This window comes from Balearica regulorum, chromosome 1, assembly GCF_011004875.1.
Source record: "Balearica regulorum gibbericeps isolate bBalReg1 chromosome 1, bBalReg1.pri, whole genome shotgun sequence".
Classification (NCBI taxonomy): Eukaryota; Metazoa; Chordata; class Aves; order Gruiformes; family Gruidae; genus Balearica; species Balearica regulorum.
In genome coordinates this window covers 7,831,539-7,856,197 of record NC_046184.1, presented here as the reverse complement: position 1 = coordinate 7,856,197, position 24,659 = coordinate 7,831,539, and the positions used below count along the sequence as shown (strand labels likewise).

Sequence of the window (24,659 nt, the reverse complement as noted above, 5' to 3'; positions counted from 1 at the left end):
AAGTAATCCTGCTTATGATAATCATGGCAGGAGACCCGGGCTCTGCCTTCATGTGCATGCCCATAACATCTGTGGTACATGCTTGGATCAGTGGGATGAATATGGTTTCATAGCTGTTGAATTTATAGCTTACAGATAATTTTCTAAGCATTAAAATTATTCTGAGGGATTTAATGGCAGAACTGGACCATTCCTTTACCCACATAATTTGTCACTGCCTCAATCAGCACCCTGTACCCACTGCATCAAATAGGTCTGGTTCTGTGCTCTCCTGCTACCCATTCACTGGAGAAGACAGAAAGAGATTCTTTAAAAGTGAACTTACAGATGTCTCTCAGTCTGTCATTTGGGTCATACTGATCTACTTTTGGATGCTACATCTCTACCATGTATAGGTGAATGTCTCAACATGCATTTATCAAACACACCCAGAACTGTTCTCTGACACAGAGGCCCACTGGTGTGGAACAGTGTCCGTCTATACTGTCTTCATCTCCAGAGCAGTGCTGGGAATGGGCCCTGGCCCGTGCTAACTCCCAGTGCTTAGGCAGGAGTTGCCTGGGGGGAATGCAAGTTAGCATAACCCAGAAGTATGCAGAGGCACATCAGTACTTTAACAGTAAAGGGACCCAAGTTTGAGTGCCTTGCCACTGTTTAACCTGGGGTTATAGACATTGCCTCTGTTTACATGAGGAATTTAACTCCTTGCTGAGAGAGATTTCTCCAGACTTCCACTAGTGCTCCTGTACATGGTTTTGTGCCGTTGCAGTGAGGAGTAATCTGTGAGGCTTAGAGCTGTTACTGGCCACCAATTTCTGAAAGCTTTGCTAGCTTTTAGACAACTTGTTGGGCTTGGAAAGAAGTTGCACCAGCTAGAGCAAAGCAGAGCTTGAGCAGCTCCAATCTGTTTCCCACACAATGTAGTATCATGGGCATCATTTGTAGACAAGGGAAGTAATGCAGAGAGGGTAAAGTCTGTACACAGAGTAACCATGTTTGTGAGTAAAAAAGGTTCTTGCAGAAAGCCAACTCCTAGAAAATATTTTTTATTCTCAGTCTGTGAGTCCCCCTTGTTTACCCTGGGCTGCATCAAATCCTTTCATCTAACACTTTTGCTTGGCATCGTTTTGATCAGTCAGTAGCTGTGTTAACAGAAGTATCTCTTCACCTTTTAGCAAGATTCTTAGTCATGATACTGCCATTATATAAAATATCTCATTTCTTCCTTTCCAGTGAGGATCGAGTCATTGAACATTACAAGAAACTAAATGGTCAGACAAGAGGTCAAGCAATTGTGAAGTAAGTGAAATAAGAGTGACTTCTTGTGACCTTTGTTTTATCAGGAAATATTTACACTGGACTGTAAATACAATGTGTAACTACGTCTCCCATCTCATCTAATGCTTTAAGTATTTCTGTACTTGATTATTTATTTATTTAAGCTTTTTTTTCCCCAGATCATCCTCTCAGCTTCTCAGACATGTTATTCTCTTATGTGTTGTTTTGCAGTTACATGAGCATTGTAGAATCCCTCCCAACATATGGAGTGCATTATTACGCAGTAAAGGTACGTGCTACAAAAAAGGGTCATTTATTGAATTAAGCTGTTGGAGAGGGAGGGAGAGAGGTACAAATCGCCATCCTGCTTTCAGAATACAATACACTGCTTCTAAAGTCTCATTTCACTTCCTGTGGTAGAATAAACTTATTTCAACTGTGTAGTGAATGTTTGGTAAATACAGCTCCAAAAAGGAAAATCCTGTTCTTGGAGATAAAACTCTTGGAGTCCTATTGTGCTGGAGCTGTTCAGCCCACAAGCAGCCGCAAGCTCTGGTGATGCCAGTGAACGAGCACCATAGGGATGAGCCAGCCACATCGCTGGCAGACTCGATGCTTCAAATCATTTTGTAGTTCCAGGAGGTCAGACTTTTCCCAGCCGGCAGATCCATGAACAACTAACTAGGGCCAGCCATGACTTGCAGACTGCAGCTCTCTTCACTTGAGGTATAGGTAGATGGATACAGATATAGTACATATCTTTAATGCCAAATCATTGTCCCATACTCAAGAGATAATACATCCCCCTCCCCAAACAGCTCTCCACTTCTAACTATGTGGATTTCATTCAGGTATTCATGAAATCCTTAATTTTTTTTGTTTAATGATTTATCACCAGATCTTCTAGTTTCATATTATTATTATTATTTCCCTGCCTGACCAGCTGTATAGGGTATTTTTTTTAAGTAGAGAAATCAATAAACTTATAAAGAAAGCTAGATTCACACTCCTCAGAGCATATTTCCTCATTTATCACCCCTGAAGTTTTGATGTGTTTCATCATTATCTCTTTGCACAGATCATATGGTTTTTCATACATCTGTAATGTCTTGCACACATGGGGTACCATAAAAACACAAATATCTGACAGTACCTGGTCAGGGAGATGCGTTTCTAGTCTATTCTTGCTAAGATGCAAGGCATTTTGCGAAAAGCATTAGCCTCATCTTTTGCCAGAGGGCAGGATCCCTCCAGCACCTTTTGCATCCAGATCTCTTGGACTACTCTAGACCAAAAAAGATCTGGTGGATTGGTCTGGGTGTTCAGGCCTGCAAACACTTGAGAGCTATTCCAGTGAACTCCCCATGATCAATAAGTACCAGTGAGTCGCAATGAGCCAGCAAATATTGCACATAATAGTTTTTGCTTCTGCCTGATGTGGGGGCTTTGGTTTTGCTGCGGTTTATCCTGCCATTCTCTATCATGTTAACAGAACAGATGTAATTTCATTGAGAACTCCAGTTCGGTAAATTGCAAAGAGGCTGGTATCAGATATCAGCCATTACTCCACAAGGCCATTTTATTGCACACTCAGACACAAAGCAGTTGGGTCTGAGCCTGTCAGACCTTATCACTTGGTAGCTCTCAGATCCCATTACTGCTGCATTTTCAAGATTAATGCTAAAATCCCTCCACATAATTCAAGTCAGCTGGGTGATTCACTTTTCTTCCTCTCCAACCTCTGAGTGTTCAGACTGAATAATTTACAGGGAAGAGAAAGAGGATGCACCACTGCACAAGGGACCCATGTCAAACCTCCTCACCTCCCCTGGCAGCATTTTGAGTAATTTGATCACATGCGATGCATTTTAAATGGTTTTATATCATGGCCAAAAGTGAAACAGATCTCTCCTAAACACCATGGAGCTTTGTGACTTGAGGAAATTCAGCAGGGGTAAATTTAACAGCACCCGTGACATTCGAAGATATTGCTTAGAAACAAATCTTCACCTTGAATAACAACGTAGGAAATATCCAGCATTTGTCCATCACATTCAATGTAACTCCCTCTGTTTTCTGTTCCAGGACAAGCAGGGAATTCCTTGGTGGTTAGGACTTAGCTACAAGGGGATTTTTCAATATGACTACCATGACAAAGTGAAACCAAGAAAGGTAAGTGTTTACTTTTCTATCAAGGTCTGGGCTTGCCACACATGTCATAGCTTGATTTGAGGGTGTGATGTATGCCAAATGCTGGCATTGATTCATGTGATTTTGAAGGATGTTAAGTTTCTCCCAAACTTGTCTGAGTGTCTGCAAAGAATTAATGGGCAAAAGTAGCTCTTAATTTATTAAATGTTGTGGTATGAGGGGGAAGTAAGCATCACTTAATCTTGAAACTTCCACCTTTTTTTGTGTGTGGTTCATAAGACATAAATGGGAACTGAAGAACTGATCCTCTCAGGTGATGGAGACCTTCCATCCTCACTGGCTACGGTGGGATTGAGGGTGCTCAGCCAACCCTTGATAATGTATTGTCAAGCCATAAATGATCTGAGAGAGGGAAGAAGGGACAGGAAAGCTTCTTCCACTTATTACAAAAAGAAAAATTGCATGGTTTTCCCAGGAGCAGCATTACATTTAATCAGCAACAATTTCACTAACTGAAGAGTTAATGACAAGCTAGCAGGGAAAGATGACTTTTATCACATGCCTTAAAAAAAAGGCATTAAAAAGTTTGTACCTGGTATCTGATTTGTTTAGAAACTTTACTTTGAAACTGTTCTCATTCAAGGCATGGCATGCATAGATCTGATCACAAAACTAGAGTTTGGTCAGTGATGACTAGCCATTCTGGTCTCTTTATTACTATTTTTTGTGAGGCTTTCAGTGCATCTGAAAACCAGGATTTGTCTCAGTCCTTCCAAATTGCCTTTGAGAAATCCAGCTCAGGAATGTCCTGTTCATTTGGGAGGAGGAAGGTTTTGATCCCGTGAGCTCATCCTACTTAGGTGGACCCATGTGTTCTGATTTTCCTACCTAGGATGCCATCTAAGATAAAAAAGCTTATCTCTGAGCACATGCCCTGCAGGTGGGCACGCACAGTCTGTTAGCAACAGTATTTGTTGTACTGCAAACCCATGGAGACATCAGGAGGCAAGGTTTCAGGCTTGCTTGCAGGCTGCAGAACTGGATGATTTGGAGCAACCAGCAGCTCTTTTATGGACGCAAATGCTTCCACGCTGAAGTAATGTACTGCATTTCTCTTTGCATTGTCTCTGTGCCAAGGTCCTCCTTCCCTTCCTTTCACCTCCTCTGATCACATTCAAGTTGGACACTGCCTGGTGCTCACAGATAGCATCTTCTATTAAAACAAACTAGAATCAAGGTTTTGGTAGAAAACAGAACTGCTAAGGAGGCAGTAGGAAACAGGTGCCTTGATTAGCTTTTTATTCACTGAAGGAAAGGATGAGGGGAGTAAGGAGGTCTTCACAGAGCATCTGTGCTCTAAGATCTATTTGGGATCAATCATTACCTGCAGGGCAAGCCATACTCACTCATGACAGTTTAAAACATGCCTAGGCTAGGTATTTGCACCCACATATCTCCATTAGTGCCAACCCCCCAGGGAAGACATGTCTTTAAAAGATGCCTTCAGAAGTCAGTCTTAGTAATAGAAACATTTCTTTGGAGGAAAATAATGCCCTGCCATGACAGGACTCAGCCATTCACAAGCTGTAGCAATTTTTATCATCAGCCCTGATGGGATAAGAGGGTTGGTGGAGAGCATCAGAAGAAGGAAGAAAAGAGGTCAAGTATTCTCTGTGAGAGAAGACAGCTGTTTCCACTAGAAGAGTCAAGCCTCCTTTCTCAGCTTCTCTACTTTCTCTTCTTCTCAGCCGCTCAGGGTGATCTGGTCTGTAGTATTCATTTTAGAGCTTGATAGCATCTTGGCCAGCCTCTCTGTGTCCCCACTAGCCTACCTCTAGCTCTCACATTGCCCATCAAATCAGGAGTACCTCCTACCCTTTTTCTGCAGTGTAACCTAAAAAATAGGGTGCCAGTTTTCTCTTTATTGGGAATTTTTTTTTTCTCTCAGCAAATTATGTATGAAATCCAGGAGACCCAAACCAATGGTACTGCCTTATGTATAAACCACTGAGAACGTCTGTGGCTTAGCAGAAGCGGTCATAAATCTGGGAGGGAAGGTTGAGTGGGAAGGGAGAGCAGGAATTTCCGGGCTAGAATTTGTCCATTGCCATAATCCAGCGACCACACAGCAGTGAAAAGACAGCCTAGATGAGCATTTCTATGTTACACGATGCTTGCAAACCCCATCTATTGGCAGAGCTATTCCAAAATGTGCAACCTAAATCAGAGACAGGACTTGGACAGAGTGGCTGAGGCTTCGTTATTTCGCCATCGTGTTCTTTTACCCTCTGAAGAGCAAGTAAAAAGACTTCTTTACCCTACACAGGTGGTAAAACGCCTCTGGCGAGAGCAGCTCAACTCCCCCAGCAAGGTGTGATGTTTAATCCTCTGCTAATTAGATTGTAAAATTGCACTTGATAACCCTGGTATCTGGGAGCTTACCATAGTATCTGATTCATTTCACTATACCAGCATGGGCTCGTTCAAGTCTTTGCTGTGCAAAGGGGAGGGGTAAACCTTACTGAACTTTCTGCAAGGTAAAATTAGGGGGGAAGGGGAAAAGAGATTATGTCTTTTCTGATCTTTATTCTTTTGTTCCTGCACATTGCCAATTCCAGAAACAAATTGAAAAATTACAATGGAAAAATAAATCTCCCTGGAAGAAACACAAGCAGAAAATTGTAGCAAGAAACCAGCTGAAACCAAGACATTTATATTAAATGCATATAAAAACCTTGCTTGTCTTATAAGGGAGGTTGTAATGTTTTCCTATTATGTCATCCTAGATAGATTTCCATGCTTATTGTGTTTGCAAGTAAAACTGCAACCCACACTAAGCAGCTGAGCCTATCATCTCAGGCGATCCCGTTAGCAGTCAGTCAAAACCACGTTTTTATTAAATTGCTGGAGTAAATCAGCCATGTGTCTCTAGAAAACTAACTAGGTTTGTCAGCAAGTTGGATGAGTCCGGAGAGGAGAATTGAGGCTGACACAGGGTGAGAACCTGATCTTACTTGCGCTATTCTCACTCAGGCATAAGTCCTCCAGCATTACTGGGGATGCAGCTGAGATGGGTATCTGGCACCTAGTCCGAGGTGGTTCAGATAGGAATGCAGGGCTATTAAACTGGAATGCAGCTTGCGGTGGGCTGCAGAGTCTAAAGTGACTCTGTGCTTCTATTTTTATGTTCCCTCCTGCCTATGCTTGAATTCTGTGGAAGCCCTGAAGCTACCCAAAGCCATCACTTTGAGGCTTATCAGTCTTCTGTATGTTCAGGGGCTAGCTCACAGACTCAGCAAGCCCTGCCAAAGGCTTCTTCTTGAATGTTACATGTTCAAACCCAGATTTGGTCTGTATCAGTTATGACCTGACAGCCGTTCATTCTTAGGTATTAAATAAATGCAAAAGTTTTGGTATACTTCACAAAATCTGTCACTGCAGCTGAACAAGAAGAAGGGAGTATCAAGTGTGGAAAGATGGCTGCTGTCCTGCTAACCATATGCTGAGGCATTCTGGAAGTTTAGTAGTGGCTTGCAGAACCAGTGTCATTTTTGTAGCAGCAGCACACAGCATTCAGGATGGGCAAAATTCATCTCCCTCTATGTTAGTTAAGACTTAGCTTCTACTAACTCTTCCCTGTGAAGAGAAAAGGTCCTTCAAGGCTCAGTGTGCCTTGAAAAAGCACATCAAAAAGGAGTCAGTGTCCTGATGGGCTCTACCCATCTTAGGTCAGCACCATCCAATACTCATGATGAACGAAAGTGAATTCTTTGGAGCCAGGTCTTCAGATGGGATGTGCCAGCACCACTCCCACAAGCCACTGAGGCTGTAGTGACCAAACCCTTCGTTTTCAGAGAAGGGTCATTAGGAGTTCTTTTCTTGCATTGCAGAGTGATTGGAAAGAAAAAGCAAGGTACTGCAGCCCCCCTGTGTGACTATATTGTCTGTGAGTGGTGTGTGTTCGTTTTAACCAGCAGGTAGGGATGTAACTCCACTCCATCCCAAGAGACCTCTACATGAAATAGAAGCGGCATAGCCTGGAGCTGTGAGACCTGCATGCCCAAGCAGTTGTAGTAGCACTATGCATGTCTCTGTTGTTCTAGTGAGAAATTCCCACTGATTTAAGAGCCCAAAGGCATCTTTTAGTGCACACAGTTTAACAGTTAGTAAACAATTAACTCCAAGCTGAAAAGTGAATGATTAACAAAGTCAGCCAAAGGACTTCCATATGGCCAATGAACAGACAGAGAAACTGTTTAACTTATCACCAAAAATAAAATGACCTTAAAGGAGAGTCTGGTAGTGATTGGTTGCTTTGCAAGAAATGCCACTACTTAGTGTTACCCCATTTTCTTCCACAGAAGGCCAGCAGCAGTGAAACTTAAAGTGGGCCTTTTTTCTCAGGCTCATAAACTTTATCAGTGTTTGCATTCTCTGATTGACTGAAGAGAACCCAAGGAGAAGAAAGAGTTTTGGAAACAAGATAATATGTGAGGCATCCCAAAATTCAGCTGTGAATGTAGCTTGTCGAAGATTTTCCCTGTGACAGCCAAACATCAGTTTCTGCCATTTCTTCCCAGTGTTATCCTTTCTCTGAGATGAAATGAAGCACGCTATGAAAATACTCTGTCCCTTGCCATAAGGTCTCCACAACGCTCTAGGAATTCTCATTACAGAAGAATTTAATTTGTAGTATTGTTGTAAATCCAAAGCAATGGTAACAGATTGACCTCCCATTTAAACATGTAAAAACAAGAGCTGAGTTGGACCTGTCCTGCCAAGCAATACAAAGCACAAGTAAAATCAGTAGCTTTAAGTGTCTGATCAGAGAGACATCTCCTGCTTGTCAACAGCCTAAGCAAAGTAATCAGCAAATTAATTGTGTCCAGAAAGTGAAAGATTGCTGTGTGATGTCACTTGGCCTTTTCCAAACAGCGAGAGATAGAGTGAACTTTCCCAGTTCCAGAGGCAAAATGAGATATTTACACAGGAGAAGCAATAGCCTAATTAAGGGCTGCTTTATTGCAGAACAAATAGAGATTCTCTCTGCTTTAGGGCATAATGAAGCACCATCAAGTCAGTAATTGCATTGATGGAGTGGTTAAACTTGTGCTTCCTGTGGTGAAGGAATGACAGACCAGTAACTTAAAAAAACCCCATAAAGTAGGGATTGATGTGAAATGTGTAGAAAGTAGTGAACGATGGGGAGGAGGAAGCTGACAAATTGGTCTCTGTCCTGACTGATCATAGAACATTGGGACAGTCAGGCAAAAGAAAGATTAAATTCAGATCAGTTAAAGGGAGTCCGATTCACTTGCATAACTCCTTGCCACATGATACAATAGAGATCAAGAGCACAGAAGGGTTAAAGACAGGACTAAAAGTGTGATCCTCCATTCAGAGTTTTCAAACAGTATTTTGGGAGGGGTTATAAACCCTCATGTTCAAGGAGGGTGTTTGATTTGGGAGCAGGTTGGTTTCTGTTGTCAGAGGCATGGAGCATGCGTAACACTCCTCTCACTGGCATGCCACTGAGCCACAGGGTGTATTCAGAAAGGGCTGGCCTTTCTCTAGAGCATCCAGAATCAAGTGGGGTCAGAGACAACGTATTGGACTCGTGTCTAATTGGGCTCTTCTTGGAACAGCATCATTTCCTAAGACTTTTGCACATATCTGCATTGCAGACAGAAATAAAGGATTTCAAATTTACAAATGATACAAGAGGAGCAGAAAACATTTCCAGGAAATACTGGTTTAAAAGCTATTGGAGTCCCAGTGGCATTGCCGTAATAAATTATTCACCGTGATTAGCTGACTGTTAAGGACTACCTGCTGACTCCTTCTGCTCAGTGCTTTTATTTCTCTTCCCGTCGCCGATCCTTCATGCTTTTTGGATTATGGACTTGGCTGTAAACTGAACCAGTCTTCAGGTCATGGCGGGTTCAACTCATTTTATAGTGCAGTAATTCAGTCTTACTTTACTATTTGGAAATGTCGAGCACTGGAGGAGGGAGACATATACAAAGTGAGGTTCCTTACCATGCTCTTTCTTCTCATGGAGAGAGGTTGCTCACCCAATTTCCTTCCACACCAAAATGTAAGATCCAGACTTGTGACTATTGAAGAGCAGCCATAGTTTAAGAACTTCCCCTGCCAAAATGTCTTATTCCACCCCTGTTATGCAGGAGAGCCTGTTCTCACTAGCACCTTTTTTGCTGCTGTTTGCCCTCGATTCGGGTTGTCTACTACCCAGCACCAGCCTCCTCCCCTTTCAGCACCCACCACTCCATGCCTTACCACTGTGTTTCACTGTGCCAAAAAACTGCCAAGAGCGTTGGGAGATGAATAAATCAGGTCAGAGCACATTGGGCTGGAAAGCAGGATTTTGTCCCTGACACTGAGGATTTCCATGGGATTTGGCCGGACATGCCATTGGGCTGTCATTCAGTGAACATTTCTTTTGGCAGCAGTACCAGCTGAAGCGGCCTTCACCACCCTCCTCCCCCATCATAGTCCTGCCACCACAGCTCATTTCCTCCCCTGGGCCCCTTCCTCACTCGTGCTGGTATAATTGTGTGGTCGGGAAGGAAACTGCTCCAGAGAAGGGATCAGAACTCAGCATAACCCAGCCAAAAAAAGATGTCACTTTTAACCTCAACCAGTTCCCAATCCCATTCACCATCTGGCCCATAACCAGTATTCAACAGCACAGCTGTAGGAGCTGGGTATGGGTGCAGGCTGCATAAATCACAGCAGCCAGAGAAAGAAACTGCTATTAACCTACAGAATAACTTTGTTGGAGTGAGACAAGGGCTCTGTAGCTTGGAACAGGACAGAAGGAGTTTGGCTGCATGGAATTTGCCATGGTTGAACCAGAATGAATTAACAGGTCATGATCACCACTTTTTCTCTTGTAAGCTGGTAAAAGTTTGCTTCAGTGTCTCTCCCAAACAGAGTTGATCTCAGACCGCTAAGTAGATTGTCTAGGCAAAGCAACTTGTTAAAATCATAGAATAGTCATGCTCATTTACCATTATCTAGGTAAATAAGTAGCTTGATCAACTGTAATGCTTGTAAACATTAATCCATAGTCCGAGGCACTGTTGTTTTATAAGGAAGCCAGCACTATTTTGGTGGTTTAGTGTATGTGTACTGTGGTGATGCTGTCAGGCAGAGTTTTGTGCAAGAACTTACATTCACAAAGGCTACAGCTTGACATCTCATCCACAGATCCAGCCAAGTCAAGCCCATGGCTACCATTAAATATAGTAGTCCCATCAAAGTAAATCTCCCTCGCTCTAAGTGCTTTGTCGTATTCATGTCTTAAAGGGTAATTCTCTATAAAAGCAGCACCCAAGTCTTAAATGATTCTGCAGCACACAGCAGGAACTTCAGCAAGATGCAAAGACAAATCACTCTGACAGCACAAAGTGAAACAAATTGGACCTCAGTGCCCCAGCGTTAGGGTGGAGATCTGGAGTGAGATTGAAACCTCCTCGAGCACTTGTGCTTGGCTCTGAAGTGGAGCAGGCTCCCTGTGTGCTCCACCCTTCTCAAATACTGTCTCTTAGTTCACCAGGACTTGGGAATTTTTATCACCAGATGAAGCCAGACAGGGGCTCACTTATTCAGTGGCTTTGAATATGAGGCATCTTTAAGTCAGTGGCCTGGACAGGAGGCGCAGAAGGTCAGGCATTGCAGCCCATGGCCGTGTATGTGGGATTGCTGCTGTTGTGGCACCCCACATGCAGACACCCTGCATCACAGGAGTATTTTTAGTCACACAACCTAATATGTCTGTGCATTGTCATAGCAGTGTGGGACAGGGATGGCAGTTCCTGTATTTTGTTCCAAGATAGATGTACTTTAGTCATGCCAACTAGAGAAGACAAAAAGATCCTTAGGAAAGAGAGTAGCAGGAATGGTTTGTGGGCAGCATAAATCATTCTAGGGTGCCACAGCTGATTTATAGGCTATAGGCTGGGCATCCTTTATCTAATACATAATATAGTATGTCAGAAAGGAGAGATCTTCCATGCAGGAAGATCTAGTCACTTTGATTTGCCTGCAGAGGATAAAAGGGAGAAAAATTTAACTTATAAGAATCAGGAAAAAAAGTTTTCTGTAAACATATTGCTTTAGACAGACCCAGCATGGTGACAGCAATGCAATATCTAACAGTATCTACCAGATATATATGTGCAGCAAAGGTGGATTTGCTTGTATATAAAGTCAAAGCTTGATCTCCTAGTCTGTATACAGTTAGAGACACAAATATCGAGTTGCAGTGCAATATGTAGACAAATAATGCTTTGTCCAAACAGCGGCTCTTCCCTTTGTGATCTGAAGCTTTGCTGTCTCTCTGAGCCAATAAACCACTTTTTGAAATTTAATAGGGAATTGTCTCTCCATAATGGAAATGAATGCAGAGTGCTGATTATATAGATCTAGATGCAATTTCTGTTTGGTCAAGCCAGAAATGTTTGTTGGGGTGATGCGGTCCCATGAGAACAGCATACAGCAAAAAGGATCTCAAATTGGACCAGAAATTGTTTGTCTGATTGGCAAAAAAAGACTCCTGAAGCCTGAGGGGAAGAAGTAATTAGATAGTGAGCTGGGATTGCTGACAGACCACTGAAAGTCCCACTTAGCCAAGCCACTCGCTCATTCCATGGGGGAAGGGAAGACAGCAAGCCTCTGGGAAGATCATTGGTGGGGTTGTTTCCCACATCAAATCACACAGGAAACCTTTTATTTTTTTGTTTGGGGAAGCGAAAGGGAAAAAAATACCCCAGACTAATAGAAATACAGGAATGAATGGAAGTGTGGCAGGATGGTTACGGTGCAGTCGTATCCCCATCTCATGACCTGGGGGCACCCTCAGCTATGGGTCACACTAATTCACAGGTGACAGCCCACGGAAATCTCTTGGTAAATCTGCGCCTGAAACAAGAGTCCATTTGTTTGAGCTGCGATGGTGCTGTTCTGCCTGGACCAAATCCTTCCTCATTCACTCTAACTAGTTTGACAGAGGTATGATTGATGGGAGCAGGGTTGGCTTGAGGCAGAACACAAATCCATGCCCGGAAACCATGGCCCCACTGAAATCACTGGGACAAAACTGCCATTGACTTTGCTGGAGCTGTGATTTTCATGGAGTTTAAGGCCAAAAAGGGACTGCTCATAACCTCCACCCTGACCTCCTGCATAACAGCCCCTAGAATTTTCCTTGCTGGTTTGTTCAGTGGAGGGAATTACATTTCCAAGGAGGAATTTTTTTGTTATGTTTGTTTTGTCTTTAAACTGCAAAACAAAAAACTTGGGAGTTTGTAGCTGCACTCATGCAAGCTGTGAGAAAATACTGTCATTGTTTAGTTCCATTGTTCAGTACCAGTTTTAGTATCAGGATGTCATCCAGGTTTGGCTCTTGCCCATAGCGTAGGCGAGGGAAGGGGTTGCATTTGGGCTGTTAAAAATGTGCCACGTTATTTCCCTGCCTTTCCTAGAAGCCTTTCAGAGCATCCAGTCTGGGTGGTAGTCCATGCATTTGGAGGGATGATTGTTCCTTCTGCATAGTATGATTTAACAAGGCATTAATCATCTAAGAAGCTGCAAGACTTGAAGGACTGGGAGACGCTGTATAGGTCAGTAAGCCCAACAGCAATTACAGTTGGTCATTTATTAGATGCTTAGAATCAAAGAAAAATATAGGTCAAAAAGGCCTCTGGACATCTGTAGCCCAACCTCCTGCTCAACTTCAGAGTTCAATTAGGTTACTCATGGCCCTAGTGTCTGACCACCTTCACTGATTGTGGGGTTGGTTTTTTTTCATATATCTAGTCAGAATTTCTCTTGCCACAACCTGTGTCCATTGCCTCTTATCCTTCCACTGGGCACCTCTGAGAAGTCTGTCTCCATCTGTCATGGTTTAACCCAGCCAGCAGCTAAAACAACCACACAGTCTTTGCTCACTCTTGCCTGCCCTGGTGGGATGGGGGAGAGAATTGAAAAGGGAAAAAAAAGGAAAACTGATGGGTTAAGATAAAGACAGTTTAATAGGACAGAAAAGAGAAATAGTAATAGTAATAGTAATAGTAGTAGTAGTAGTAGGAAGAAGAAGAAGAAGAAGAAGAAGAAGAAGAAGAATATACAAAACAAGTGATGAATGGCACAATTTCTCACCACCCAGTGACGATGCTCAGCTAGTTCCTGAGCTGCCTCACCTCCCAGCCAACCCCCCAGTTATATACAGAGAATGGCATCATATGGTATGGAATATCCCTTTGGCCAGTTTGGGTCAGCTGTCCTGGCTGTGTCCCCTCCCAGCTTCTTGGGCACCCCCAGCCTTCTCATTGGTAGGCTGGTATGAGAAGCTGAAAAGTCCTTGACTGCTTGGCAACAACTAAAATCATCAGTGTGTTATCAACAATATTCTCACACTAAATCCAAACCACAGCACTATACCAGCTGTTAGGATGAAAATTAACTCTATCCCTGCCGAAACCAGACCACCATTTCCTTTGTAAATCCTCTTTAGGTCACTAAAGAGAGCAGACAAACAGCAGGTAGATCCTCTGTAGACTTCTGCAGATGGTTTGATTCTGAACAGCCACCAAGTGTGATAGCTGAAACCCCTGAGAGCGTGTGCGTCGCTGAGTAACCCCATTCTGCCTGTGCCCTGTCTCAGTGCTTCAGGGGAAGATACACACACAGAAAATGGCAAGAAAATGAGACACCAAATACCTGGACATTTATATCAGGTTCTTAATAGACCCAGTGCAAAACAGTTCACGCTGTGTCCCCACAGGGTCGTCCAGCCACAGTGCACACTGCCCAGTTCAGTGCCAAGCCCAGCTCTTCTGGGCACAGCAGGCAAAAGACAGTCTCAGGGACACAGTACCCCAACCCCAGAATAGTGAAGCCTGAGAATTGCTCCAAAAGGTACTATTTGGGCATGTTTCTCTAGGAACCATAATCTAGAGAGCACTGTGCACCAAACACCAGTGCTGCCTTGCTCTCTGTCCTGTGCCTGAGCTGCTTGACGCAGAAATTACTGCCAGGCGTTCCCAAATGTATGGCATGGTCCCTCCACGGGATACTCAGGCTGAGCACAAAGGGACAGAGCATGGCCCAGTGCCTAGCTGGGCCCTCACCTCAGCTCCCCACACCTCAGCGAAGTCCAGGTCACCCAGGACATGAGTGACCAAGCCAGAAACACTCCCCTATGTTTCATTCACAAAACACCCTCCCTTCTTTATCAGGAGCCTCTGGCATTTTTCAAATGCTCTTACACTGACCCTACCTCCTGCTGTGTGCAAACTCCACGGCACTGGCCCCACAGTCAATAAAAATGGTAAAAACTTTCTTCAGATTCACATGGCTGAAACGGATGCAGATCCCTGGGCCTTCTCCAGGCTCAGCTTAATTAGGGAGCAGCCAGCAAACCGCAAGTGTGCTCACAAAAGAAGCTTGCGTCTGAAGGGCTTTGACTGCAGCTCTTTGTAACTAGTCACAAACATCTGGTGCCTGGCAAGCTTGCCTGTCTCTTGGAAGGGGTTTCCAATGAGAAAATTCCTGTAGCTTGCACCTGAATTCTCCGCAGCACACCATGCAGCTCTCGGATCTCTCCCCTGGCTCCTCTTCTAGGCTGCCAGCTTTGCAGAAAAGCCATTTCTGGCACTGGCTTCCCCACCCACCCCAATGCATTTTAAACAGTACACATGGTCCAACGGGGAACAATTATTCCCTTGAATGTTTGTGGGTTGATAAGCAGTCTTGCAAATTTAAGCGATAGTGTTGGTTCCAGTTTTATTGGCACAATCAGAGCCCATGGTGGGGACAGTCCCACCCCGTTCCCCAGAGGAACAAGGGTAATTCTTTTCTCCTCTTTTAGTAGCCCCTTTCCCTTTCACATGCACACACGAGTGTGCAGCTGTGCTCAAAAGCCGGTCTCGGAGAGACTTCCTTAAGTATCTGTTGAAGATTAAATGATTTCATGTGCAGCCTGTAATGATGGCCACTACCAAAAATTGTTCCCATCTGAAGCTGCCCAGTGCTGCATGATCTGAAATGGGCTGCTGACCTCAGAAGAGATCCCAGTGGGCAAACCACCACATCACAGAAACTCAGCCCACCACAAGCACCACTAATTGTCCCCTTGTCTGAGGGCTCTGAGTGAAGGCAGCTACTAAAGGGCAGAGGAACTGTGCGCTCAGCTTGTATTACCAAATGACTTTCTCCTAAGGCTCATTTCCAGCATGTTTGGGGAGATGCTGTCCCAGTCCCTGCTGTAAGGTACCTTTTGTCTGGCAAAAGTCACTATGCCCCTAATACAACTCCAGTAAAGCCAATATGAATTGTCCCACCCACAAGGGCAGGCATTGGATTCGGCCCTGCAAATCAACCAAAGACAATCATAAGCCAAATAACCCAAAACTAGACCCAGGCTCAGTGTAGGGAGAGGCAAAACTGCCATGAACATGGATGCTTTGACTCAAATTAGCCCCAAAACCAGCACGCATCTGTTGTCACTGTGTTTCTGCAAGACCATTGAAATTACGACCAGCTCCCTGCTGTGGCTTGTATTCCCCAGTGAAGGTTGCGAGCACCAGCACGGTAAAAGGATCTTGATGGGTAAAAATTATGCTTCCATTTAAGAAGACCCACTAATGGCACCTTGTGCATCTGTCACTGAATTAACAACATCAATTTGAAAGCATACATAAGCTGGGCAGTTGGTGAAGGGAACAGCTTGCTTACATTAGGAGGTCTGGCTGAAGGGAGACCTTAGGCTTTGTTTCTCCTGGGGGTTTGTGATCGGCTAACAGGAAAAGCGGATACTTTCTTGTGGGTATTCACATTTTTGCAGATTGGAGTCCTTATGTATAGGAAGAGTGAGACCTCTCAGATCAATGTGGGCAAAAGGAGTGGGAGGCTGCAGAATAATATTTGGGGAGCAAAGGGAGAGCAGTTACAGCAATGGTAAAACTCACATGTATGTTCTGGAGAGTAGGGCTATGGAAAAAGAGACAAACTCAGGTTGTGGGGTCACTTTCACCCCCCTCCCTTCCAAGAGTCTGGATTTGCCTCCTTCCATACCCTGCCAAGAAAAACAAAGAAACTAAATACAAAAATGCAGTGATCTGGGGAGCTGCTCCAGTGCCCAAAATGTAGGTGTCTAATGCCGTTTTAAGCACTGCTGGGGATCCAAGACATCTGCTTGGGGTTGCCAGATACGGCACCAGACCTACGGCAGGCTCCCTCCCTCCTGGGGCAGCAGCCAGGGGCCAGGCAGGGTACCCCGAGGCATGGAAAATGGCACTCGACGCCTACATTTTGGGCATCTGAACAGCTTCCCCAGAGCCCTGTGTGTTTGGACAGTTGGAGTTAATCATCGGAGGGAAACGGAGCTGCAGTTAACAAACTCAGCACTGTGAGGTTTGGTAGCAGAGAGGATAAAATAGGAAAGGATTGGAGCGCAGGGCACAGTCCAGCAGAGTCCAAGGGAGGAGGATGGGCAGGAGAAGACTGTCCAAGGAGAGCAGCTGCCAATAGCTCAGAAAAAGATTTCAAATTCCTTCTGTGCCACGCCGAAGTTTAGTCATAAATGACAACGGGGGACCCGAGGACAGAGGGATATTTTCTGAAGGGTGTGATCTGCTGGTTTTTTAGACTCTTATGTGTTCCACATGTCTGAGCGCCTCCCAAACACGTCCGCTGCACATGCCGTGCGGCACGGCCACGTTATCCTCCCCGCCTTGCGGACGGGCATCTGGAAGCAGAGAGGGATGTTTTCGACAGCCCACACGGCAGTCTCAGGCTTGACCCAAGTTGTCGTCAGTGGGAGTTTAGGCCCCATACTTCCTTTCCGTGCCTTTGAAGCTAGGCTACAGCTTGCGGGGTGCTTGCAGGGGAGACAGACTTCAAGTTCAGACCTCAGCTCCCAGCTTAACCCTTTCACCTCACATCTGTCCTCCCTCAGTGGGTAAAATAGTGGGTAAAATAGTGGGTATTTCTGTGCTTCATTTGGTGATTACACCTTTTATGCAGTGATTAGTTTCTCCAGTGGAGGAATAAAATAATCCTCTTATGGACAGTGTAACCCAGCCCTTCAAACTTCCCATCCCTCCTGGCCCCCTTCCTCCCCTACCCTCCTGCAATGCAGACAGTCCCAGAGTACGGGGCTCAGTGCCCTCCTAACCCAATCCTTCCTTCCAAACACCCCATTATACAATTAAAAAAAAAAGAAAAAAACCAAATCAAAACAAACAAACCAAACCAAAACAAACACTATTGGTTGGAAACTTTTACAAACACAAATAATTTAAATTTTGCTGCCCCTTAAGTATTAAAGAGAAAATGTTTGGGTCCCTGCAGTGGTTTGTTTTATTTGCTAGATTTCACCTCCACCAGCAGCTTAATCAGTGCAAATCAAATTACACCTCCTGTTTACTTATCTCCAGAGCGCTGACACTGGCAAGCGGCTTATCTCGGCATGGCAGGAGCCAGCGCCTTCCTTGGGGGCAGGACAGGAACTCCACAGAAGCTGCTTGTAGTGCGAGAGGGAGTATAAATCAGGGAATGCTCTGCTGGCTCCGCTCCCCAGCAGCGAGGTTACTTGCTATGGGCAGCACGGGGAAGACAAAGTGGGAGATGCGCGTGGGGTGGAGGCTGCCTCTTCCCTGTGGATTAGGAGCCTGGAAGCCAGGGTTTGGGTTTTGGCTTACTCATTTGTAAAGAGGAGGCGGTGGTGGACCTGTCCGCGGTGGTGACGGTGCAGTGGTTTGCAGAGCTGACACGGTGTTTTGCAGTCACCGCGTCCTTCGTGCTGCTTCCGAGGTCAGTCCTCCCTCCTCCCTGGGAGATGAGGGTTTTTTCATGGCAGAGGTGTGGGGTACAGGGACCACGTAAGCACATCCCACTGCCCAGGAGCACATACACTCAGCGAGCAGGCAGAGCCCCCGTGCCCCGAGCTGACTCAGGAGCACGGGCACCCAGCCAGCACCCAAGAGACCTGCATTTTACTCCCATGACTGCTTCGCGCCTCAGTTCCACTCCTTGGTGATAGCGTTTGCATTGTCTGCATGCTGCTTTGAGACGCCCCGATGGAGCAGCCTGTAAAACAGAATATGACTTGCTTATTGCTGTGTTTTGCATCGCCGGGAGCACGCTGGAGCCCTGGGCACTGCCAACACGAGTCTGCCAGCACCTGGGATTGATAAACCGACTCTGCTCGGCTTACGCTCATGCGAGCTTTATGTTGACTGTGGGGGTAAAAGCAAAGCTGGGTACTGCACGTCACCGGCACGGTGCAAGTCGCCTTCGTGGGGGTCTCCCCTACCCAGGCAGCCACCTTCGCCCCTCCAAGGTCTGCGCTGCACACCTCACCCGAGGGAAAGGCTGTTGTGTCAGGGCCGATACACACCCGCTGCCCACCCTCGAAGGAAAAGAAGCGCCTGAATCCCGGTTTTTCCCGTGGCTTGCATGCGTTTAAATTGTATTTCGCCCTGCAAAGTGAAACTGGCGCCCTTCCCCGCCTCCCCCCCGGCACCGAGCCCGCCGCAGGCAGCGGGGGCTGGGCGGGGGGGTGCCGCCCGCCCTCGGGGCTGCCCCACGGCTGCTGGGCGGGGGGCGCGGGCGGGACGTGTGGCCGGGCTGGGGCGGAGCGGAGCGGAGCGGGGCAGCCCCGCTGCAGCGCCGGGAGGAAACGCCGCGGCGGGTAGGGCTGGGCGAGGGTTTGAGCGGAGGCGCCTCATCCACTTCTTCTCCCCGCAGATCTTCCAATGGAGGCAGCTGGAGAACCTCTATTTCCGCGAGAAGAAGTTCTCCGTGGAGGTGCACGACCCGCGCAGGTGAGAGCCGAGCCGAACCATGCCGAGCCGGGCTCTGCAGTGCCGAGCTGGGCTTCGCAGCGCCGAGCCGGGTCGTGGCACAGCCCCCCGCCGCTGTGCTGGGCTTGTTGTGCTTGGTGGCTGGGGAGCCCATAAGCAAGGGGCAGCGAGTACGGAGCGGGGGCTGCTGCTTTCTTCCAGCGGGACATTTTGGGTTCTGGTGGGTGTTTTTGAGGATGTGTTTCCCCTCGGATCCTAGCGGTATTTTTTTTTTTTTCCTTCCCTCTGTTATGGCACCTTCTGACCCCCGGGGCTGTGCAGCTCCGGTGCCCTAGCTCCAGTGCCGGCAACCCCCGCGCGTGGAAGGGGGGTTGCCTTGTCCCCCTGTTGCACTTGGAGCCTGGAGATGGGCATCAGATTTTGTACTCACATGCTTCCTTGTAAATAAATATTCAGTAGTGCAACTGAAAGGAGTGGCACGGTACCAGAGGTTTACCGGCAGTCTGGATGAAAGCCCATCAGTCTTTTTGGCAGAGGAGTCTTTTTTTCTTACTTTAGAGACCTAACGTGGGAGAGAGTGGGTTCAAGTGACTGTGCTGCATCTCATCAGTGTGTTCTGCACCCCTTGCTCATTTTCTTTAGTGGATGGTTACTGCAGACAGTGACCAGTGTGCATATTGCTCTGTAAGTTCTCGCTAAAAACAATGTTCCACTTGGAAAGTAAGTATGAATACAGCTGATGGAAACCAGCTCTCTTTCCAGACTGATTGATGTGCTGCTGGTAGTAGCGTGTTTTGCTGATCGCTCAGCTGTGATCCTGTTTCACCTGTTTCCCGTGCCTATCTGTCTACTAATATATGTATTTTTATTAGGTGAATTTTGCATGCAGTTTCTGTGCTTATTTGCCCTGATATGAACATGGTCACACCAATACAATGGTGCCTGTCTCCATAGGTGTATTTTGTTAAAGCAAAAACTGAGTAGAGCAGTTCCAGGTCAGCAGATCCTTGAAGCATCTGCTTAATATTAAGCATGTAAATAGTTGCATGAAATCTAGCAGAGCAAATTCCCAAAGTTGAGAATACACTGGGAGATCTTGGAGCAGCGGGAGCTGGGGGTGGAACCCTCCTTCCCCCACCGAGCCTCTGGCAGCGAGTGAGGCGTCAGAAACGCATGCCGCAAGCAACCAGCAGCGAGAAGCCTCTAAACGCCCAGGCTGGCCATTTCCTGTAAGCACCCATTGCAAGGAAAAGAAAGCAAATAGCTCTGGGATGTTAAAACCATGATGATATTTGCAGCTCAGTGTCATGTGTGAAATGTGACCAGAGGAACCTCTTCTGTCTCATTTCTATTTAGATGATAGGGATTACTGACACAGAATTGCTTCCGGTTTTTATTCCATTGCGCTGTTTCTCTGAATCAACACCAGGAGGACAAAACCCTGTCCCAGGTTGTCAGCCTGGTACTTTTTCACGACAAGGGAATTCAATTGGTTGATTTTCATATCCAGAGAGTACCACCATCCAGGTCAAACTGATACGCTGGCTGTAAAGCAGCAAGGCACGTTGCAGTGGCGTGGTGGGAACACAACTAAGGTTGTAGTCTCTTGGCCAAGTGGGATGGACTCCTGCGAGGAGTTGTTCGGTGTGTGGAGGCAGAGGAGTAGCCAACACAGTGCTCTCTCCGCATTCCTCTGTGTAGCCAAACCAGAGCCTGAGTCAGCGAAGCCACACTCGCAGGAGAGTAAGCACAGCTCCATGGTTGTGGCCAGGGCTGTGCAGCACAATGTATGTTTTTAAGCCTTGCCTCTGCCCATGGCTTCCTGTCCCGAACAAGCCATTTAATCTCTCTTCTTGGCAGTTTCTTATCCCATAAAGGGGGGAAATGATATGTTTTAGGGGGTATCAACAGGGTTAATTCCACAGCGCATATAGCATGTGGGAGGAAAGTCATGGAAGAAACACCCATGGGCCACCTCTCACAGGTCCCCAAAAGACAGCTGTGAAAAGCAAGTCCACAGCTCTGACCAGCTAAGTCTGCAGACTTTCTAATGGGGTCTGCAGTTTTGATGGGAAACATGTACAGATCCCAAAAAGAAAAAAAAATTGGAAGTCACTGCTTTTAAGATAAGATGAATGGCTTGCAGAGTATGTTTCTGAGAGTTCAAAACAAGTAACTGCATTTGAACCGAACAGGATGACACCAGAATTAAGGTTCAAGCCCATGTCTGAGTGCCTTAATGCCTAAGAGCCTTGTATGCCAATGTGCTGCAGTGGTTTGTGTCCCTCAAACCAACATAAAGCATCCAGAATTGAATCCCCTCTTCAACCTCAACTCCAAAAGCACCTCCCAGCAGAGCCTTCGTTCCCTGCCCAGTGATGGGGATGAGGCAGCCCAGCACCCATCCTCATCAGGACCATCAGCTGCCATCGTGCTGCATCCATGGGGAGTTTTATCACAGGAGCAATAGTCATGATGGGACAAGTCTTCTGCTTCAGTCTCATGTAACGGGCTCAGCACAGGGTAATGCTGAAACATGAGATCCTGGTTGTCTCAGACCTTGTTTGCATTGGCTGCAGCTGTTTTCTCAGAGAAATTTCACTCTGATTTGTAGCTTCACAATTTGACTTTAACACATTTTGCATCACTGAAAAGCCCTGTCACAAGAGCTGTCATCCCTCTCCCCAAATGAATCTGTCTAGCAGTTCCCATTTCGCTGCAGAGTTTTTCTTTTCTTTCATTCTTGGCTTTATCACAATTTTCTTTGACTGTGTGCCTCCCCTGCCCACGTTCACCTCCAGTTCTGGACAGGGCAATAGCCCACAGGCACCAGAGGAGAGGTGGCCAGTGCAGATGCAGGAGGGGAACCACTGCCTTAACAGACTTGAGCACTTCTGAGTGCTGGGAAAAGAGTCCACCCTCCCTAGTACTGCACGGTAGGGCCCCTGGGCTGTCCTGCAGTATCACCTCCGCATCTGCATCGCACAGAGTACCTGCTGGCTCTGGACTGTGGCGGCCCCTCTGTAGCACCCCCTGCCCCCCACGCTGTCTCTTGCACCAGCCCCTCTTCACCATCCACGTCCCCTACGTGAAAGGCTGTAACAAAAGTGCCACGTTTCTGAGCTAGCCTCTGTACCCATCTCATACTCCGCTGCATGACTCTCTTAACAGACTGGAGTGGAGGACCTCACTTATCCGGGGCTCTGTAGATCGGTGGTTTGGTTTACTCCAGCCAGTGCAACGTCCCTGCAGTGGGAGGGGTTCTGCAGAGCAGGGCGTTGCGAGCCCGTGTGTGCTGGTGTGCCGGTGTCAGGGGCTCTACTGGTGGGGTTAGAGTTGAGGAGTGAGGAGGAGTGATCAAGCAGTTTTGTACAGCTGTGAAAGCATGGGGAAACCTAACCTGTGTTTTTTGCTAATATTTGAGGACAATTGGGAGTCCCAGAGAGGAAACATTTAGCTCTTATTTTTCCTGTTTTTATATTCACTCAGCTAATCGCTGAGTAACATTCTTCTCTCCAGGGCACTAGGCAGCCCTTTCCGAGCCTCACAACTCCCCTTTCCCATACCACCTGGCAAGTCCTGCTACATCTGTTTACAAATGGGGAAATCAAGGTACCTGAAGAGTTTCTCCCACATTCTCTAAAGCAGCCATTGATCTTGTGGATCTTTAGTTGTCACCTGGGTCCAAATATTTTGAGAGCCACTGTCCAAAGCCAGAGGTAGTGGAGGGTGTGAGGACTCGGCTTCAGGTGTCTGTCTCAGCACGTGATGAGACACACAGGATTCATACATGCTTTGGCATTGGTGACTCCCCTGGGACACATAGCAGGTCAGCATCAGCTCAGCCAAACCCAGAAATACAGTCTGAACTGGACAAACTGGGTAATCTTTTCTGTTAGTTCTCTGGAGCTTGCTAACCTGAGGAGTTATTCAAAGTAGATGCTCTCCTGGCTTTAGTAGCTATTTATTGCTGTTCTCTAAGCATCTTTTCCCATTAGCACAAGGGTGCGTGCAGTAAAGACAACAGCTTTTACTATGAGGTCTGTGATAGGTTCTGCCATAGAAAACTGTCTGAGGAAACCTTGGTGTAACCCCAGTTCATTCTTTTCTTCTCTCCAGGGCATCTGTGACCAGGAGGACTTTTGGGCATAGTGGCATTGCTGTGCATACGTGGTACGCCTGTCCAGCACTAATAAAGTCTATCTGGGCTATGGCCATCAGTCAACATCAGTTCTACCTGGACAGAAAGCAAAGCAAGGTAAGCATGTTGGAGGTGGGAAGTGCATGTTGCAGTGGGTGAGTCCTTCTCACTCCCCACAGTCCCAGCAAGGTCAAGTCCAGGTAGGCTCCATTTCTACCCTTCCTTTCCACTTGAGATCAAAAAAAGGCAAATTGTCTCAAAATATCTGCTGGCTTTGGCCAAGTTGAGGGAATTTGTATCAAATTCATGTCTATGGGAGTGAGGATTGAGAGAAAGGTTGTACTGAACTGTGGCCAACTTGGAGGAGCCAAAGTTTGCAAGCAGATAGGGTCGTGTCTCTGGATGGATGGTTTCCACATTTCTTCTGGTTCTTGACCTCTGTCATAAAGTTAGGGCAGCTCCCAATAACTGAGTTCAAAGTAGCTTCACACTCCACCTGTTTCTGAATCCTTCTTGCTGTATCTTGCTTTTCACGACCATATTTTCCTAGACATGAAGGGTAGGGATATTATTTCTCTCTCCACACAGAATCTCACAGCGGAAGGAGAGGGGCAGGATGCTGACAGCCTGGCCTTACAAGGAACTGTCTTGATCTGGTGCTGCTCAAATACATGAAAGAAACCACCTTGAAAAGAGAGGAGTGTGTGTTTTCCCTCTAGCTCCTTTCATCAACAGTAATTTTATGCATACCCAGAGCAGATTGCTCTGATCACTTTGAGATCTCTTTGAGACAGAAGATAGACTTCTCATGTAGACACCCCTCTCCATATGAGCATGCTAGTGTAAGACTTTACAGAGAAGACAAAAAGTGTTTTGAGTGGGTACCTGCTTATACAGCTGCCTGCATTGATCCCCATCTCTGGTAGGATGGCAGGAGTCTGCAAGGTGATGCTCCTCAAAATGGCTGAAACAAGCTTCACACCTTACTGTTGCTGAAAGCACTGCCCGCATTTTCAGGCAGGGGCTGCTCCCTCCCATGCACAGGGTCAGGCCCTGTCAGGTCCCTTCGTGAGCCAGTTTAGCTCACTAAACTGACAGAAAAACATTTCTTTTTCCTGTTTTTCTTCGCTGCATTATTTTTCTTCCAGTTCAATGAATTGAATTGGCTTGCTGAAATTATGTGAAGGGCCATCAGTAGTCCAGCTCACTCTAAACCCTTCTGATCTTGCCTTCACCGTCATGATCTCTGTGACTTTAGA

The 24,659-nt window shown here is 46.3% G+C and overlaps 1 protein-coding gene across 10 annotated transcripts in view; it reads left to right on the top strand.

Annotated features, from left to right (window-relative positions):
* The window catches only part of FRMD4A (FERM domain containing 4A), a 383,039-nt gene that overhangs the window by 320,720 nt on the left and 37,660 nt on the right, over window positions 1–24,659 (top strand). For all 10 annotated transcript variants that reach the window (XR_012837828.1, XM_075767470.1, XM_075767639.1 and 7 more), the window contains exons 9-13: window positions 1,234–1,299; window positions 1,510–1,567; window positions 3,364–3,450; window positions 19,204–19,280; window positions 23,379–23,517. Coding sequence is in view for 9 of the 10 variants with exons in the window: in XM_075767470.1 (XP_075623585.1) it covers window positions 1,234–1,299; window positions 1,510–1,567; window positions 3,364–3,450; window positions 19,204–19,280; window positions 23,379–23,517 (427 nt within the window). In the remaining variant the exon portion in view is untranslated. The remainder of the gene's footprint in view (window positions 1–1,233; window positions 1,300–1,509; window positions 1,568–3,363; window positions 3,451–19,203; window positions 19,281–23,378; window positions 23,518–24,659) is intronic.